Genomic DNA, 18,822 nt, shown 5'->3' with positions numbered 1-18,822 from the left:
ATCACTGGTGTTGCAGTTATTTTGGATTAAATTCCTCTTACCTAGTTTTAAGCAGCATCTCTGAGCTAGTCACTGCAGGTCCTTTAGAGTCAGAGAGACACTTCACAGCATGACTCATCTGATTTATTTTTAGAGATTCTGACTGGATGAAATCTGTTGTGCTCTAGAAATACTCTTCACTGACCATGCCTAAACAAATGCCTCAGTTGGAGAGAGCTAGACGGAATCAGCTGAAGAGCTTGTTTTGTTGTTTATTAATACAGTCAGCTCCTTCGTTTCCTTTAAAAAATCTTGTGATAGCAGATAATAGCAGAAGTGATCATCACCATGTACATAATTAAGTTTTCAGACTTCATCCTGTTTCTATTCCCCATCATCTCTTGGTTATGAAGTTTGCTCTGGATTATTCATAGATGGTACATTCGAATCACATATTGAAAATGGCTCTTCTAGTACACTTTTAAAACCCGCAGTAACTAGAGGTACCAAGGTTTCCCCTCAGAAACCAAGTGCTTATGTAATGATTTGACAGAATTACAGTTTGACAATTGATATTCTAGACTAGCACATGAGAAAGAGGAACAGGTATTTCAAAATATGTTGAATTTTAATCAATCATAAATAAAAGGATGTAGACTTGGGGAAGTAGGCAGGATGCTTTTTTGTCATCTCTATTGAACCTCATTAGCTGCATCCTCTAAGCAAAAAGCTTGAAATGTTTGAATAGTAAAAGATAAACATTAAAATTTAAAAAAAAACAAGCATAAATATATATTTCTATCATCATCTTCTCCAGCTGAATGATTACAGAATTTTTCTGCACAAAGAACAGATTAAAATCAGAAGGAATCTGATACTTTCCCTCACCTCCAGAGACAAATAAAGTTAGTTACTGTACTATATGATCTCACAGTGGATTAATATTTAAAAATTGACTACCATTGAATCTCAAGAATTTACCAGAAATCCTCCTAACATAAGCTATAAAAGAGAAAAAAGTGTAACCACTATACCACTTTTTCTTTCCTTCGTGAAGGAAGTGCTAGTACAGATAAAGAGGTTTTACAGATAAACAGGTTTTGCAGCAAGTAACATGTTGGGCTGAGTATCTCAGGAGTTTGATTTGGCCAATACAAAGTCATGAAGGTTTTCTTCACGTTTCACCAATTGCACAAACAATTCAAAGTAGAGTTACTCACCAAAGCAGAAGTTATCATGAACACTTGTTATCCTACTTGGTGCTCAGAAACCAAAAATCAGAATAACTCTCAGAAGAGCAAACACCGAACAACTTCACTTTTTGAACCACAATGCCAAAAGGATTCAATTCCAGATAGTTCAGGCTCATGGACAAATTCATGGACAGGATGTCCATAAACAGATACTGAAGAGTACAAGTAGGATGTTCCCTCTAGCCTCACACATCCAAAAATGATGCATGCCAAGGGACTACAAGGGAAATGGATTACCATTCAGACCCAAAACCCCAGTCACAGCAGGTTCAAAGGGATCTTGTTTCACAGAAATATGAAAGATTTTTTCAGAATGAAATTTCTGAAACTTTTTTAATGTCAGACCATCAACCATCATGCCCTTCATAAACCAAAAACCATCAGATTTTTCATGCTTGATGAAAATTCTATTTTCTTGGGTCAGAACTCTCATGAACATGTCCTTGACAGTGGCATTATTAATCATATACACTGATCTTTTCAAAGTATCTCTTTTCTGAAATGACTGGTCTCATTTTGCAGTCTACTATGTATTCTTTCACATATTGTTAAGCAAAAAACTTTGGATGCTTGTTCTAGTTTGCAAAGTACCTTACTCACAAGCGTACACGCATTACAAGATTTCTTCACAAATAATTCTTATCAGTAATGTATAACTTCCAGAGCTCTTCAATAGATACAAATACAAGGCAAATTTCCACTCCTGATTCTGAAACAGGATGTAATAATTTTACCATAGGCATATCTATATATAAAATAGACAATTTTTATTCCTGAAAACTCCCTCTTTCACAACTAACTCTTTAGTTAAGGAACGGAAAAATCAAATATGAAAAAGAAATTAAAAAAGGAAGAAGCAAATGCTGAGAAAAAGGCATGTTTTAAGTAAGAAGAATCATTGTAATGGTCTTCTGAAAATGTTAGAAAGGCAAAAGCAACCATGTTTCCTACTTGTTTTCCATTATTTACTACTTGTTTTCTACTTTAGGACAATGAATCTTCTTGAAGACCGGAAAGCAAATGATATTTTGGGCTGCATCAAAGCAGTGTGGCCGGCAGGTGACTCTTGCCCGGTACTCCACTCTCATGAGACTCCACCTGGCATATTGTGTCCAGCTCTGGGGCTCTCAGAACAATACAGAGGTGGACTTATTGGAGAGAGCCCAGAGGAGGCGACAAAGATGATCAGAGGGCTGGAGCAACTCTCTTATGAAGACAAGATGATAGAATAGCAATTGGCAGGCCTGGAGGAGAGAAGGCTTGGGGGAAACCTTACTATGGCCTTTCAATACTTGAAGAGGTTTAGAAAGCTGGAAGTGACTTTTTACAAAGGCTTGTAAGGACAGGAAGAAATTCTTCATTATGAAGGTGGTGAGACACTGGCACAGGTTGCCCAGAGAAGCTGTGGATGCTCCATCCCTGACAATGTCCAAGGCCAGGTCGGATGGGACACTGAGCAACCTGGTCTAGTGGAAGGTGTCCCTGCTCATGGCAGGGAGGTTGGAACAACATCGTCTTGACCCTGAGAGGAGCTCAGTTGGTCAGAGCATGGTGTTAATATTGCCAAGGCCATGAGTTTGATCCCTGTATAGACCACTCACTTTAGGGGTGGACTTTGGTGATCCTTGTGGGTCCCTTCCAACTCAGAATATTCTGTAATTCTGTGATATTTCATGTCTCCTCCTGCCAAAACTATTTTATGAACCTTGGCATGACCAGCTCTTTGCAATAAATATTTTTTACCCGAAGATCATATGACTTGTGATTGTGATTTTAACTTAGACAGGGTCTACACAAGAACAAAGCTGTTATTGCCATTGTTCTACATGTCTCTGTTAAAAAGCTACCAGAAATATCAGGTTATTTTGGACTAACATTATTTCAGTAATGCTAAAGCTTCCTTTTCTTTGAACAGGATATAAGCATTAAAGGGACTTCTACTTATCAACAACAGAGGCTCAGAAAACGACAGGCCTGAAAAGAACCTCATACACTTGAGATGCTCCTGGAATCAGACTAACTTCCGTTTCAAAACGTCACGGAACTACAACACTGAGTGAGAAAATGTGACTTTCTGATCATTTCAGAGTTCATCTTCCATCTGTTATTTATATTCAATGCATTTGGAAGGAGCCTTGAATAAGGGGCAACAACTTAATCAGACTTTCTAATGCTTTTTGTGGTGGGGATTATAGACCAAGAAGAATACTCAAGAGCCAGAGAGACTTAATTTTTTTTGTACCTTAAATCAAAGCTGATGCAGTTAGTCATTCCCAAGTTCATAACAGAGCAAATCCATGTACAGTACCAAAACCAAATAACTTTTGCTGACTTAACTGATCTATCAATGCTCTTGGTTTTGAGGGGGAAAGTCTAGAGGCTTTCAAATGCTACCAAAATTCAAATCACATGTGTTGGGGTCCCTCCCCCTGCCATGGAGCCCTGGGAGAGGGGCCCTGGGGGGGAGACACGGGGTTTCCCTGCCCCTGGTCAGCTTCATTCCCCATTGGTTGGTTTGGGTTCCCTGGTGCTGATAACGCCAAGGACCCTCGGGTCCCGTGACTGCAGAGTTCCTGAGCTGAGCCCCAGCCATGCGGCTGGAGAAATAAACACCTCTGAAACATCTACCATGAATCTGTCCATATATACTTCACTTTCCACGAGACTCCTGGTTTGATATATGCGTGTTGCAGTAATCCCCGCTGCAACACACGTGGTTTAAGCTTTGATGATTCTTTGCTCCATGGGTTTGTCCAAGTCCTTGCTCTTAGCAAGTCACAGTCAGGTTTGAATATTCTGGTTCATTAAGATAATGTAGAAAAGGATTATCTGGAGAAGAAAATCAAAGGAGTTTTAGTGGGAATTAACCTGGAAGCACTTTTAGAAACCTTGGGTTTAAAAGGTGCCTTTTCATTAAATTTCAGTCAACTGTAATTCATCTTGTATCACCAGATTAAAACCTGGGGTTTCATCTGGTTTTTGCTGCCTTTACTTTATCTAGTAGATTATTAGGATGTGCAACACAATAAACTACTGTCCTTGAAATGGTGATTTACAGCATTATTGCATATCATAAAAAAGTACAGCGTCAAAATTGCTTAAAGCCAGAGTGCAAATTACTTAAAGGTGGTCCCAAACTGCAGAACTCTCATCTCCACTGAGCAAGAGTATCATGGTCTCTTTGTCCTCGTTTGGCATACTATGACAGAGATGACACTTTTTTTTTCATTCAAGTGAGCAATTCAATCTAAAACTACCCTAAAATAAGCTGGTGACACAGCAAACCTTGCCTAGAGCAAACCATGCAAAATCTTTGTCTACTTCTCTAGTGAAAAAAAAAAAAAAAAGAAATTCATTCTGAAGATAACAAAGGCATGAATTGCATTGATTATGAAAGAAATTGTGTCTGACAACCCTTTTTATGCAAACCACAGAACTTCCCAACATCCAGGAATCTTCAGTATTAAAAAACAAGCAACAAACCCCTCCTTCCCCCTGGTTTCTACCTTCATTCAGAGAAGCTGAATTGGCTTCTATATCACAGTGGAGGTTAGAAAACAGTGGTGATTCTTGAGGATCTTTAAAGTATTTAAGAAGGGGAATACGATGTTTAGATTATTTACTCCTTCATTTAAATGAATGGCCCAAAAGGGAAAAATAAAGAGGAATATCTGGCTCTTAGTCACCACTGGCTGAAATGAAGTAAAAGGCCTCAAACTGGCAGCCTGAACTTTAGCTTGAATGAACCAGGTGCGAAGTTGGCACATGGCTCAAGCAACAGCCCAATTTTTTTTCAGAATCTCAGTATCAACAACACAAGAGGGAGAGGACAATGTGTACTTTGGGGCAAGACATCAACACATGGTAAAAATCCACCCTACAACAACACCAACAGGAATAAAAATTAATGGTTTCACAATCATGTTTTCATTGTTCATGGAGATGCAACTTTTCCCTTCAACACCAAGTTTTACACATCTTTCATTCCTCAGCTCCTTACAGGAGGAGAGTAATTATTTCAAGAAATGATCACAAATATAATTAAGATCAGATCCTCCCCTTGGTAAACTGTGCAGACTTCTGTGAATCTAGAAATTATTTTATCAATTACATTAAAATGGACAAGAGGAAAGCCTTCCACTTAAAAAAAAAATCTCCCTTCCAATAGAAAATCTCCTTCTTTAAAAAAAAAAATTAAACTGAATGTTTTATTAGCACGAGAATAATTTCAAGCAGTGTTTGAATACCAAATACAACAGCACTGTCTTTTGCACTGTTTATGCCATACATATGACAGATTATTTAATCTTTTAATTTATCATTGCATTGTCATAAAAATGAAGAGGATTTCACATAGCCTCAATAAGGCTGAACACAAAACATTTCCACACAGTGTATGATTTTGTAAACTGCAGTGAGTATATGAAAATGGCTGCCATCATTAACATGCATCTATAGTTCAGCAGGAATATCAAAATGTCTTATTATATCCAACAGCTTACACAAAAGATCAGCAAACAGATTCTTCTCTTAAGGTAATGGGACTAGTTAATGGACATTCTGGAGAAAAGGTACAGCTTGCAATCATGTCAAAGTCCAGCTGAAAACTGAATTAGTATGCAGGGCATAAATTATCCAGAATGAATCCAATTAGTCCAGATTGTGACCATTTTAAGATAATGGGATTCCTACTTTTTACTGTTAACATTTAATTGCTTATGCTGCATATTTATATTTTCCTGTGCATGTTTATATTTTCCTATGCAAATCTGGGGGTTTTTTCTTGGATAATTTTGGCCCATAAATGTGCAGGGTAGGCCAAAAACTTTTTTTCAAAAAAGCCTGTTGTTATTTGAGGGCAACTTACATTTAGTTCACACACATGCTTTCATTTCAAATACACAGTCCTCAGTCTGGAGTTAAACCGTCCTAAAGATCAACAAAAGTTCAGAATACACCCTGAGAAAATACTGCCCTCGATACACTCATAAATATTAATTACATTTATAGGATAGCAATACAAATTCTACCAAGTACCACAGGTCACTGCAGGAAAAAATACTGATGGAAATGATGTGAGTAATTATTAGTGTTTCTGGAACTTTTAACTCTGTTCCACAGTTTGTCAGATATTTCCCTCCCACTGCCCCCCCTGTCACCTTCCCCCCCCCAGTTTTAACAAGAATAGTTGGAATAAAATTAATCTCATATTGATAATAAGAAGACAAATGCTGTAGCTTGTAATAATACAGACCATCACATAGTAAGTATGTAACAGAAGCTACTAAAGCAAACTCTTTTAACAGTAAAATTCTAATAAAATAGTAAGCCATCAAAATTTACAAACAACCACAAACAGTTAAAATATCACAGAAGAAATGTAATAAACACAATTTAAAAATCAGGCACACCTATGCCAAGGCAAATACACTGCACGTTTTAATTTTTCAGGAGAAAATGTAACGCGTCGCAGCTAAAGGAATAACAAAGCATAAAGAAACAAGTGCAAACATAACGATTCTCAAAGGTTAATGGTTACACCACAGGCTTATAGTCACTGATCACATTTTTACTACCTGTGCCTGCAGATAATTCTCTTTTTTTTCCCCCCCTGAATATGGCAGGACTATTATGTGTTGATTTTGTGTGCATTTTCAGTTGTCTTGTCTAGAAGTGCAAATCTTAAAAACTGGAATTGTAGAGCCAAAAAATGAAGAAAAAAACCTGGCAAAATGTTGGAACAAAAAAGTTATTGCAGAGAGACAGAAATTCATTTCTTTAATACTCTGTCAAACTTATAATAATGTGCACTTGGAAAGAAAAGCAAAATCTTATTTTAAATAGCATTTGCTAAAGCTATGCTAACAAAAGGATTTGTGGCCCTGTCACGAAAAAACATTGACCCTTGACCTTTTTTCACTTTAGAGAAGGAGAATAGCCAGAATCTTGTGTATCAAACAAATGTTTGTTTTGTATAAATCTTCTCCGAATTTTCTTAGTTTGCTGCAAAAGCGGAGGAAAAAAAACTAAAAGACAACAAAAAAAGAAAAGAAGAAGAAACTGCCCCAAACGAAAGGCTCGATTCAGAAACAGTGCAAGGCTGCTTCTAAACAGTCATGTGACTTTTTTTTGCTAACAGCCATGTGCTCGCGTATCATTTTACTCTGAAATAACTCTGCGGATTTCAGCTCAACCTGCCTTTGCTTAGAATGCATGACATAGCCTGTGAGGGAGCCTGAGAACCGTCCCCCTTCAAAAGCAAGGTTCCCATGCTTGGCCTGTAACCATGGAAGCAGATGCCTTTTTTGCTTACCCCTGCTTACCTCTTTGCAGCCACGAGCTGCTCCCTATTGTTAAAAGGGGTACGCCTTGATTTTTCTTCGTCGTGACTGAACTTGCCTCTTCTTCAAAGGGCACGATGCTGCAGGTCATTGGTCTAGACCGTTTGCACGGTCCAGAGAACAGCCTTGATGTAACCCTTGCTCCGTCTGTGCCACACCACCAGCCGTGCGACTGCAGACTGTAGGGGGACATCGGAGATCTGTATTTGAAAAGAAGTCCGTCCGATTTTGCCATTGTGCCTTTTCAGTCATCGATCGAATGAATATCGAACCTTCTGTCGTTGCATGTGTGAAATAGATAGCTTAGCAAGCACTTTTGTGCCCAAACCTGTGCAGTGGGCCAAACTCTCCTCCTTTATTCACAAGTATTGTTGGTTTTTGTAGTATAGTAATTTCTCAGGAACTTTAAAAACGGTGTCTTAATGTTAGACCAGCCTCATAGGAGAATCTATTTGTTTTAACTTGCTTGATTTAGCACTTAATTTTTAATTTTTTTTTTAAAGGTGCTTTCTCTTTTAGTCATTCCCAGTTGAATATCAGCCCCCTTAAAGTGCAAGGGAGGCTGATTTGGAATCAGTATGAACAGCCCAGAATCGTGAGGGGTTTCAAAACAAGATACTGACTGGAGGTTTTCTGCCATAAGGCTTTAAAAATAACACAGAAGAAAAACAAATGTAAACTTAGAAAGCTTCCAAGATAAATTCAGAAAGTAAAAAATAAAAAAAAATTGCATTTTGTTTGTTCGTTAAATACAATAAATTAGATAGTCTTAGAGAAAAGACAGATATTCTAATAGACAAAATAACCTGGCAGTGGTGACTAGAACCCTAAAAGAGTTTATATTATTTTTTTCTCTTGATACAGAAAGACAAAAAATTTGGAAAATGAGTTTCTGATAACATGGATTTTTGCTCTTCTGTACTAGTGCAAAAACATTTTTGATATTCACAGGTCAACCTTTTTTTTAATATGTATTTTATTTTCAAGATGAAACAGTTAAATGTCTGCACCACTGCAAGAAATTATGAAAATCAGGCTAAACCACTGAGAAACTGTAGCTGAAATGTTCAGTCAAAGAGTTCAACAGAACTCCAGGAATTTCAGGGAAGAGTGAAGAAAAAGATTTTCTAACACCTTCGAATTAAAAAAATACCCAAACAGAATTGTAGCTAACATGGAAAATTATATCAGTCGGTAAGCAAGTTTTTACTCTTCTTTTGATGGAACGGTAAAATCTCTGATCACTGCTTGTCAAAAAAACAATAATCTACTGAAAGCCATCAGCACCTACTCGTTGTACAATATGTGAGCCTCTACTCTGTTCTAACAAAATTTGGACTGCATCAAAAAGGGCTTATATATTCTTCAGGGTGCTGCTAACCCAGGGTTTTCTATATATGACATCAGTATATATATTTTTGAGATACCACTATCTCATACTTCAAGGCATACCTATTTTCTCTAATTGCCGCAGGCAAAGGGGAGGTGCACTAAAGAATAAAGAAGGTTATTGTGACAGATGAAACATAATTCACAATGAGTACTCTTTTCATCCAGCCTTAAGTAGCAGAGGATTACTCCAAGCTGAATTTTAGGGGAGTATGTATGATCTGATTTAATAATACAAGGACAGGCCACAAGCTGAAAGGCAATATAAACCAATTATGCTTTTGCTGATTGTTTGTGGGGTTTTGTTGTTGGGGTTCCCCCCACCCCCCCGACCCCCCACTTTCTCTTTTCTGGAAATAGAAGAAATAATATGAAGAGGGTCTGAAGAAACATGGGGAAAAGTAAGAAATGCGGAGAAATAAAAGTTGGGATTTTCTGGAATGGATATTAACAAATGCTTATTCTATATTTCTGCTTCATGAAACTAAAATGAAATAAGATCATGCCTTTTCTTCAGTAATTATGCGCTGTGAAAGTAGGTAAACTAATTTTGATACACTTACTGAACTTGTCTTGCTTCTGAGAAATTCATACTTGAGTGTCTTCTAAAAATGCTGTGTGATGTCAAGTTTAGATGTAGATAACTGTGATAGTAAAACAAGTTTCTGCTTAGTGTGTGTACATTGCTTTTCTGAGTCACTGTTTTAATATTTAAACAGTAAATGGGTAAACTTGCATGAGTATTTTATGTTTGTTTCCTTTTAATATGCTTTGTAAAAAAAGTGCTTAGCACAAATTACTGTATTGCATTCTGAAAGGTTTAATCTTTTTATAGTTTCAGTTTTCATAAAACAACTCTTTTTTTATGATCTAAAATTGTATTCAGAATGCCTGGACTTTTTAGCTAGTTAAACTGCAGAAAATGCTAAGATGCTTGGCAAAAAAGAAATAAACAATGTCCCATTTTGTCTACAGAATTTTTAATTTAGATTAATTACTTTTTAAAGTAATAGGTAACTTTTAAAATTCCATTTTAATGTAATTTTATTAAAGTATTTATTGATCTCAGAGAACATTTCTATAAATTTTTTATAATTCAGTTTGCAAAATAAAACTATTTTTAGACATGGATTCTAAATGTGTTCTTTGAGTGTTCATCTTTTTTGAAAAATCACAGACAAAAAAACCTCAAACAACCATGAGTTAAATGTTTATTTTCATATATTTAGGATTTTTAAAATTACACAATAACTGCTTAGGAGCAGAGCTAATAAAACTGTGTTTCTAAAAGGATATTTATTACTAGGGGTTAGTCTATATATTTGAGATTTTGGACTGAAATAAAAAATAAAGATTAATTGGAACAGTCTTTCTCTTATTCAGTGCTGCTACATGTCAGAGCAGTTAAGACGATTTAACAACTTAACATCTAATGTTCCATAAACAAACAGCAAGGAAATGGCATAAAAACAAGCACATGGAATTATTATTAATTATATTTTCTAAACCAGAAAAGAACACTGTCGTTTTGTCTTTCTAGAGGTAGTTACTGAACTATTCTCTTACATAATACAATTTCATGCCGTTCTTAAAAGCAAACATAAAACCAATGTAAGTATTTATTAAACACCATAAGCAATTAGGTGGATTTTGGCGAATAAGCAGCATGCATTAAGCACACAGCAGTACTATATTTTAAAGAAAGAATAAGCAGTCAGAAAAATGTATAAGATGCAGTAAGAAAGCTGCTGGATTGAAAGCATAGATTTTAATATTTTAGTTCGCGAGAGGAGCGGCAGCCAAAAGACCATTCTAACCACCTGACAAACAGCAACAAACAACAGCTCTGGAGTCAAAATATTTATTAGGGTGTCATGTCAATGTACAGGCTAGCATATGTGCCAAGGAGAAATTATTCTATTATCTTCAGCTGAGTGAACCAGCAACAATGAAGGTACAGATTTGTAAATATACATGGAACTGAGAATGTTCTTTCATATTGTACAACCATTTAATTTTCATTGATCATTTGAAAAATATATCAAAAAGTGTGAAGTACAAGTTACATTAATTCCTGTGACAATTTTTATCCAAATGTTATTGTTGCCCTGTCACTTTGCACTTGCAATCCATCGTAAAGTTTCTTAGTAAGAAATATATACTTTAGTATTTGTTTCAGAAGTCAAGTGGCATTTTAGCTATACTGAATGACATCAATTTAAGCAATATATCTTCTATTAATAAGCTTTCAAAAATATTTATTTTAGGGGCAGTCATATCAGTAGACTTGTTTTGTTTTCTTCAAAATTAGTTTGAAGTAGAATTTATTATTGACACGGCACATAAAACTTTCAGCAAAATTGTAGATGAAGGTTGTCTTTGGAAAAGTAGGGAAAAGAGAGCACAATGATGCCTGTGTGCAACAAAAGAATCTCTTAAGATGAATAATGTTTTAATACTGAAACAAAGTACAAGCACTCATATGACTTACAAATCCAAAGATATATAGTATTACACATTATTTTAATTCTTTTCTGCAAAACATACATCAGGCAGAATTAATATATATCAAATTCACCACATAGTTTTTAGTTGCCAGTGTTGAGGTTTTTTTAAAAGAAGAGGGAGGGGAAAAAGAGCTCTTCCCCTCCCCAAACAGCTTTGATTTTAACCAAATCTAAGTGTGCAGGTACAGTTGTCTCATCCCATAGCCTATAAAGCTTTGAAAACCTATGACTGAAATTAAGATTTGTAATATTTTGGGAGCTACAAAGAATATAGCAACTCAGAAGACAACACTGGGAATGTAAGAAATCACAGACTTTGATTCTGTACGACAAGCTGGATAGGAGTCAAAGCTGCCACATGTGGTGTGAAAAAATGCCACCCCGGTGTGAACAAAGGGTTTAAAATGGAGTCAAAAAGCGTGCAAGCTCAATGTCTAAGCTTTTCCTCTGAATTGTACTGCCACAACCTGCAGGATATCAAGTGGGCTGGGAAGAATAGAGTGCCTTTGGAAGCTACAATGGAGTAGCGGTGGCCGTCGGTGCATTGGGGTTTCTATTGTTTTGCTCTTCTTGTTTGTGTGGCGCCACAATGTGCTGCTCTACTTCAGCGAGAAATTAAACTCTAAGCACCAAAAATAAAGTCACAAAATTCACCGAGAAACTGATGAATGCAGTAACTCGGATCTTGCTTGTTGCAGTCCTGGTTTACAGCTCAATGAGAGAATTTACCAGCTGGATTGTGCATTTTACTGGGGCCCGAACCGCGATCTCATACATGCAAAAAGAAAAGAAAAGAGTAATAGATATTGCTCATAAATATCTCTGTGGCCTTTTACTGAGATAATCATTGCAATAATATAAACATTTGTTAGGCTTATTCAAATAGAAAGAATGTTGCACCTTATTTCAATCAACAGCTTTCCTCCCTTTATTACAACATAAAGATGTTAATCTGCATATTTAGTTCAGAAACCACTATCTTTTAGAAATAATCTGTGATAGTGCATGTAGTAGCAACCCAAAAATATATGGGTCACACGCTCACAAAAATGCTATGCTAACACTGTTCAACAGAGAAGGTACTAAAAGTCATAAATATCCTACCCAGATAAAGGAAAATGCTGTGTAGTTAAGGCAAAAGGAATAATAAGAAAGGAAAGAGTCAAATATATTTTCCAAAATTATGTGAACAGCAAAAAGTACAAGTTCCTTGCAGAGAAAATAGATTACAGTTACTAGAATTCCTAAACAAAATTAATTAAAATCCAAGAAAGCACACAAGAAAAACCTGATAAACAGTAGATTTTCTAAGAATTAAAGAAACCTTCCAATTTCCTATATTTCATTTGCATTTTTTATTAAGGATTAGGTCAAAAGCCACTGATTTTTAGTTTATGAATGCAGGTCAAGACAAGAACATTTTTCTATTTACTCTGTGTAACTCTGTATAGAAATCAATCCGTTACTTTCATTACAACCACACAATCAATTCCATTTAAAGTACAATGCAACAGCCAAGTCCAAGGACAATATGGATCGCTGAAAATCCTTCATACTATCCACAGAATTTATTCAGTTTGACTGGGAGGATTTTTCTTCTCATTAGTATTCACCAAGCTTTCACAAACAAACTTATCCTGGCTTCACCTGTTTTTAGCCCAAAGCATAAACCAAAACAAAGCAAAAACTAATTTACTGATACTACGCCGTTGTGTAAGTATTGCTCTTTGGTAAATAAGACAAATTATCTATTAAAGAACAGTTTTATGTGCCTAAGTCACACTGAGCCATGAATATTTCTACAACTGCAATAAGACAGGACTACATGGTACATAAACTCTACAACATCTGCACACGCAGACACATGTGATGAATGTAGACGATGTATTTAAGCACTCTGTCTTAAACAACTATTTTTTATCACCTTACAAATACTTGTAAACATGATCCTCTCATTTTTCTCTCCCTCATAACACTTTTTTGAAGTTCCTAGGGGACACAAAGGCAAGGTATTTAAAAACTCTAAAATATTATAAATGTCTTTCCCTACATTCTCAAATAATTTGCTATGATCATTTGGACAGATGAAATTTAGCCATTTTTATAAAGGGTTTAAATGTTCATAATTTTTTTAACACTTCTAGTTCAACATATTAAAATCTAGACATACTAGCAGATTTTATAATTGCAAAACTCCAAACAGTACGTTTATATATGGTAATTTTAATTTATTTATTCAGGTTTATTTTGCTGGCTTTCTTTTATTCCCAGCCTACTTTCTCAACTTATTTTCTCCTGCATCTTAGTATTTTTTGGGGTTTTAAAACATTACTTTATCTTTCTGGCTGCCTGAAACCTAAGCCTGTCAAAAAAATACGGAAAAGATAACAGAACAGATTGAAAAATGTCCTGTTCAGAGATTTCTGCACAATAAAACCCTGTCTTGAATATTCTTAGCATTTGTTCCTTATTTGTTCTTTTATTGATCACTTTTTTCAACTAGATGTCTCCCTCCCCAGCAAGATATCAGAAAATGAAAAATGAGTCTTGGAATATTGCTCCAGAATGTGCAGCCCGATGTTGACTAACAACACAGAGGCTGTGTTTCTGTGTCCAACATTTCCTCAGCTTTGATAATTTGAGATATGTAATCTCTGGGTGTTTCTTAGGGTGCCATCTCCTTTTTTAATCCAATATATGTTTTTAAGTTGCTCTTAAATTGCTGTCCCTGCCAAGTGGTGATTCAATTAGCAGCCTCCTCTCTTGGGTAGAAGCCAGCACTGCACACACATACGTACATACGTGTGCATGTACAGGTGGGAATGTGCCTGTTCTGCCTTGTTATTTCAGCTGAGCCTCCAACTGGGGCTCTTTTGAACCATTTACATATACCTCTGCCAAACCTCACTGGATTCATTTCAGTCATAAAGAAAATTGCATAATGCCAAATTTCTTACTCACACATAACAGCATGTAAATAGGTGAAGGGTTCACAGCACTGTGAGGGGAGAAACTATCCTGGCAGACTTGCAGTTACCCCCACTGCAAACCTTAACCAAGCACATAAACATCTTTTTCCTCTTGTTCAGCTGTGTTTACTTGCCACTGCTTCCCTCCCCTGGCTTCCACCAGCTCATTTTTCTCCAACTCCTGAACCTGTTTATTTTCTTTCTCCTGCCTGCCAGCAGCAGTGCTGAAGGATCCCCCAAAATCTGCAGCCCCACACATCCCTGTGCTAGGGGCGCCCTGAGCGTGTGAGTGGGATGCAGGACTGAACAGGTTAATTCTGTACAGGTAGGAAGAGGAACGACTCAGGCTTTGAGAACACGAAGCTGGACAGTTTGGAAGGATTGCATTAAATGTAGGATGTAATATCTGCAAGTGAGATAGCAGGGATACTGTTGGGAGAGAAAAATTCACTTTCCCAGAATGCTCTCCATCTATTCAGACATTAAACAGCTAAAACGTGTGTGCCGCAGAGGTTAAGCTTGTCAGCTGAGAGCAGGACACCGAGCTGCTCAGCAGCCCTCATCTCTCCCTCTGACTACTGCGCCAGCCTGGGGAGCCGTGACACCAATTTCACCAGCAATCTGCCCCCAGGGGCTATTTGAAGACCGTCCCAGACCCATCTGCAAAGCTGGCCCCAGAGAGCCTGCTCAGGTCTGTCTGAAATGCTACGGAACGGCTGCGGAATCCAGTTCAGAGCCTGCAAATAAGCGATATAAGGGATATTTATTTATTAATAGCAGAAAACAATCCAAAGCTTTCCTGACTCAGCTGTGTAAATTGACAAACAAGGCTTTCCCCTGGCTAAAATGCACACTGGACCAGTGCAGTAACTACCTCCAAAATCAGCTTGTCCCTCTCACAAAAGGTTATTTGTTAGGGCAGCTCCTCCTGCCATCTCCCAAAGCCTGCTGGATCTACATGAGCCTCACAGGCCAGTCCAGGTGACAAGACCAAATGGACAACAGGCAGAGTTACACGTGGGGAAAACACAGTCTGACAGACCTTCTCCAGGATGGAAGTGCACCCCCAAGCAGCTGCTTCAGAGCCATTGCCCCTGGATGAAGCTGTCAGAGTGGTAACAACAAACATCAGGGCCCCTGTTACGCTCAAGAGCTTGGGGGTTATGTCCTTAACCTTTTTCCATCCCCTGAAGAAGATGCCTGGAAAAATCAGTCAGGAAAAGTATGAGGTTAGGAAAATATCACCACCCTCTTCTGCTACAGCCATTGCCAAGCATTTACTACCACATGGGGTTGCAAAGTCAATTCAGTTTTCCCCGTGCACAAGTGCTGGAGGCCATCACTTGGTATAAGTGCCAAAATTAGTCTGATCTCTTGTGACAATATGTTTAATTTACACTTCTTGCCAGTTCAACAGGAACATCTTTGGTGCAAGAACACACTCTATGCATCATCCATCCTGTGGTGCTTAAAAACGAGAGACAAAGTGTAACATGAGAGTATTCTCTGCTTGGAAAGAAATTTTTACTGCCTTCCTTAATTTATAAATCACCTTCTGTGGGTTTATTTTAGTACCTTGATTCTATTTGAGCATAGCTTATTATGATTTAATTTCCTCCTTTCTTTTTTTTTAAACAGAGGATGGAAAAGAAAAATAAATCTCTCATGCTCTCAGCATATAACAATTGATATAATAGACTGAAATGGCTCCTTCTAATCACTTGGGGATTTTTAAGTGCATTTTATTGACATGATAAGCCATTATGAGTCCTTCAGACTTGTTATGGTTTATCATATCAAGGCTTATGGTTTTAAGTAATATTCCTAATATGCATTCACAGCATCCATTCCAACAGCTTTTTTAATCTCAATTAAATACCATTAAAGAAATGTATGGTACCTATGTATAAGTGGCACTAGAAGAGTATTTTTATGCACTAGTGACCAAATAATGTCAGACTGGCTCAATTGCCTTCCACCTCATCCCATACACCCAGAAGTCTTATGGCTCAGTACAAGTTCATATGAAGAGGTAACATTATTCAGCAGAATTAGGGGGGACAAAAGTTTCTCATGGTGTGTTTTTTGATAGGGTTTCTTTCTTTTTTTTCTTCATGTTAGTCAACAAAATGAGATCCCTTTTGCCAATCTCCAGCAGCTGCCTGAGCAGAACTTGAAACCTCTTGATATGTCCCAGCAAAATGGACTTTATCTGTAGTGCCTAGGACAATATTTGTTCTCAAAAATAAGTAAAACTGAATGTCAAAAGTCACCTGAAACAGCAAAACTCTGCACAGAGCACAACTGTGCAGCTATCCTGAATGGCCACGTAATTCACCTCTGTCTTCCCCAACCTGTGCTGCAGATTTATAGTCTGCCCCTTTATGTTTTTTGCACTGCAGACTACTGTTTTTCCCCATTTCACCTTCCTTTTATCTTTACATTCTGACTTCTCCAGAGCCCTGGGTCCCATGGCCTTAGGAGAAAAAAGCAGAAAGCAGCAAAAAGAGAAGTGTGCAAGGCAGAGGTGAGGCAGTAAAAAAAGTATGGCTGTCAAACTGGTCAGACCTTCCATGAGCAAAAGGCAGGGACTCCTGCATTAGGAGCAGCAAGAGAGAAAGCTGTTAGAAGGTTATAAACCACTTGGAACTTAAGTGTTATGAATTTATGGCAGTCATTCTCTAACTTTGAAATTAAAAAGGTGCAGCTGCTTTGAGGTTGAACTGGAGAAGAAGACAAAGCAAGACCTACCAAAATACAGTAGGAAAAAAGGAGTGGGCAACCTGGGAAAGCAGGCACGAAATCTGGCCTAAGAACAGACATTGAAACACCCAAAGGGACAGTAGGTTGCCAATGGTCCACCTTGCCATCTGGTGCTCTTCCATGCAACCCAAGGACAAAAAACCTTGGGAAAGGGTATAAAAATAGACCAAAAAGTGCAGTGTTCTTTAAATTGAAATTTAAAAGAAACTGGTAGCTTTCACCCTTCACAGAGGCTAGATAGTATTAATCAGCTAATGCTGTATCATCTTGCCTCTTCAAGTAGAGGTACTCAGCACACTTACCTCTCATTTAAGGAAGCAAATTATATATACATAAAAGATGAAGAGTACGTGTCATTTAACTAGATATACCAGTGGCTGAAACAAAGATATTCATGTTGTAAAACTAAAGGATGTAGATTCAAATTGTACTCATAGTTATGGCCAGAAAGATGCACAATTCCCTAATCATTTTATGCAAAATAGCTGCAAAAATCAAAGTCAGTTTTTCACTGTTGTCAGAAGTTGGCCCACTACTGACATTACCCTCAGTACAGAATGTGGTGCCTCTCCTATAATGGATTTTGAGTTTATGATGCACTCTCAGAATCATTTCAATAAAACCAAAGGCTATCAAATGATTTCATAATCAATTAACACTACAGCTTAATTCCCAGTCTGCTGCATCCTTCAGTGATGCTTGGCCACATAATTGATGTCTAATTTGCCATACCATAAAACCGGCCTTGTTTATCCTCATTCCATTACCAGTAACTAAGTGATTATTCTAATGCACTCTGAAGTATTTTAAAAATAAAAGTGAAAGAATATTCCATTCTATTCTACATCCATTAGTTCTCCTTCCAGGTTAAAAAAACATGTGGAAATCATTATAGCCTTTTCTCTTCATACATACCAAGTAACTAATTTGTTGCAGAATATGGTCCCGTTTTTAGGAAAGCTTGTTGTGGTAAGACAAGAGCGTATCAACAGGCAGCAAGACTGATACATATCAATCCTTGAACAAAGCAAATAATTTCCATTTCATAACTTCCTGCTTTATTTGGATGGCCCAACATGATAGAAAAAGTCCAAAAGTCCCTTCTAAGAAATAATTTTATGTCATCATATCCTTATCATCAATAACTCTATTCAGAGACTCCAGAACAAAACCAGCATGCAAGTGCAACTGGAACCGAACCAAAAAAATAAAAAAGTTTATAGCAGTCATAAAACTACCACAGTAGAAGAAATCCCCGTCACCACCACCACAAGGATGTTAAAGTCCACTTTACTTTTTTGTTTGGCAAAAAGTCACATAGCACAGGTCAGTGATCAATGGCTTACCTAAGCAGGTAAAAATTGATCGAACAACTACAAATGTCTCCTCTACCACTTATGGAAGCACCAGGAGATGGAATTATTGAAAATAATTTACTGCCCACTTGAAGTCAGAAAAGATGTGCTCTTGAGTCCCCTAAACAGAGCAGCTGCAGTGCAGCATCTGATTGCATATTTCTATGTTCATTCAGCCAACTCTGAATTCAGGCAGAAATCCAAAAAGATAAAGTCACTTCCTAGAACCCTGGGCATTTAAACTACTGTCCTGATCTCATCTAGTC

General features: G+C 37.2%; 1 protein-coding gene across 7 annotated transcripts in view; it reads right to left on the bottom strand.

Annotated features, from left to right (window-relative positions):
* The window catches only part of LOC108446061, a 238,112-nt gene extending 230,019 nt beyond the window's left edge, over positions 1–8,093 (bottom strand). For 2 of the 7 annotated variants that reach the window (XM_017731531.1, XM_017731532.1), the window contains exon 1: positions 7,556–8,093. In XM_017731531.1, the coding sequence (XP_017587020.1) occupies positions 7,556–7,808 (253 nt within the window). In that variant the 5' untranslated portion in view covers positions 7,809–8,093. The remainder of the gene's footprint in view (positions 1–7,555) is intronic. The other 5 variants (XR_001861170.1, XM_017731528.1, XM_017731529.1 and 2 more) reach the window with 5 other exon arrangements.
* Positions 8,094–18,822: the final 10,729 nt, after the last annotated feature.

The sequence above is a fragment of the Corvus brachyrhynchos genome, unplaced genomic scaffold, assembly GCF_000691975.1.
Source record: "Corvus brachyrhynchos isolate BGI_N302 unplaced genomic scaffold, ASM69197v1 scaffold152, whole genome shotgun sequence".
NCBI classification, from domain to species: domain Eukaryota; kingdom Metazoa; phylum Chordata; class Aves; order Passeriformes; family Corvidae; genus Corvus; species Corvus brachyrhynchos.
Note: the sequence above shows the minus strand (reverse complement) of the source record. Positions and strands in the feature narration are given on the sequence as shown.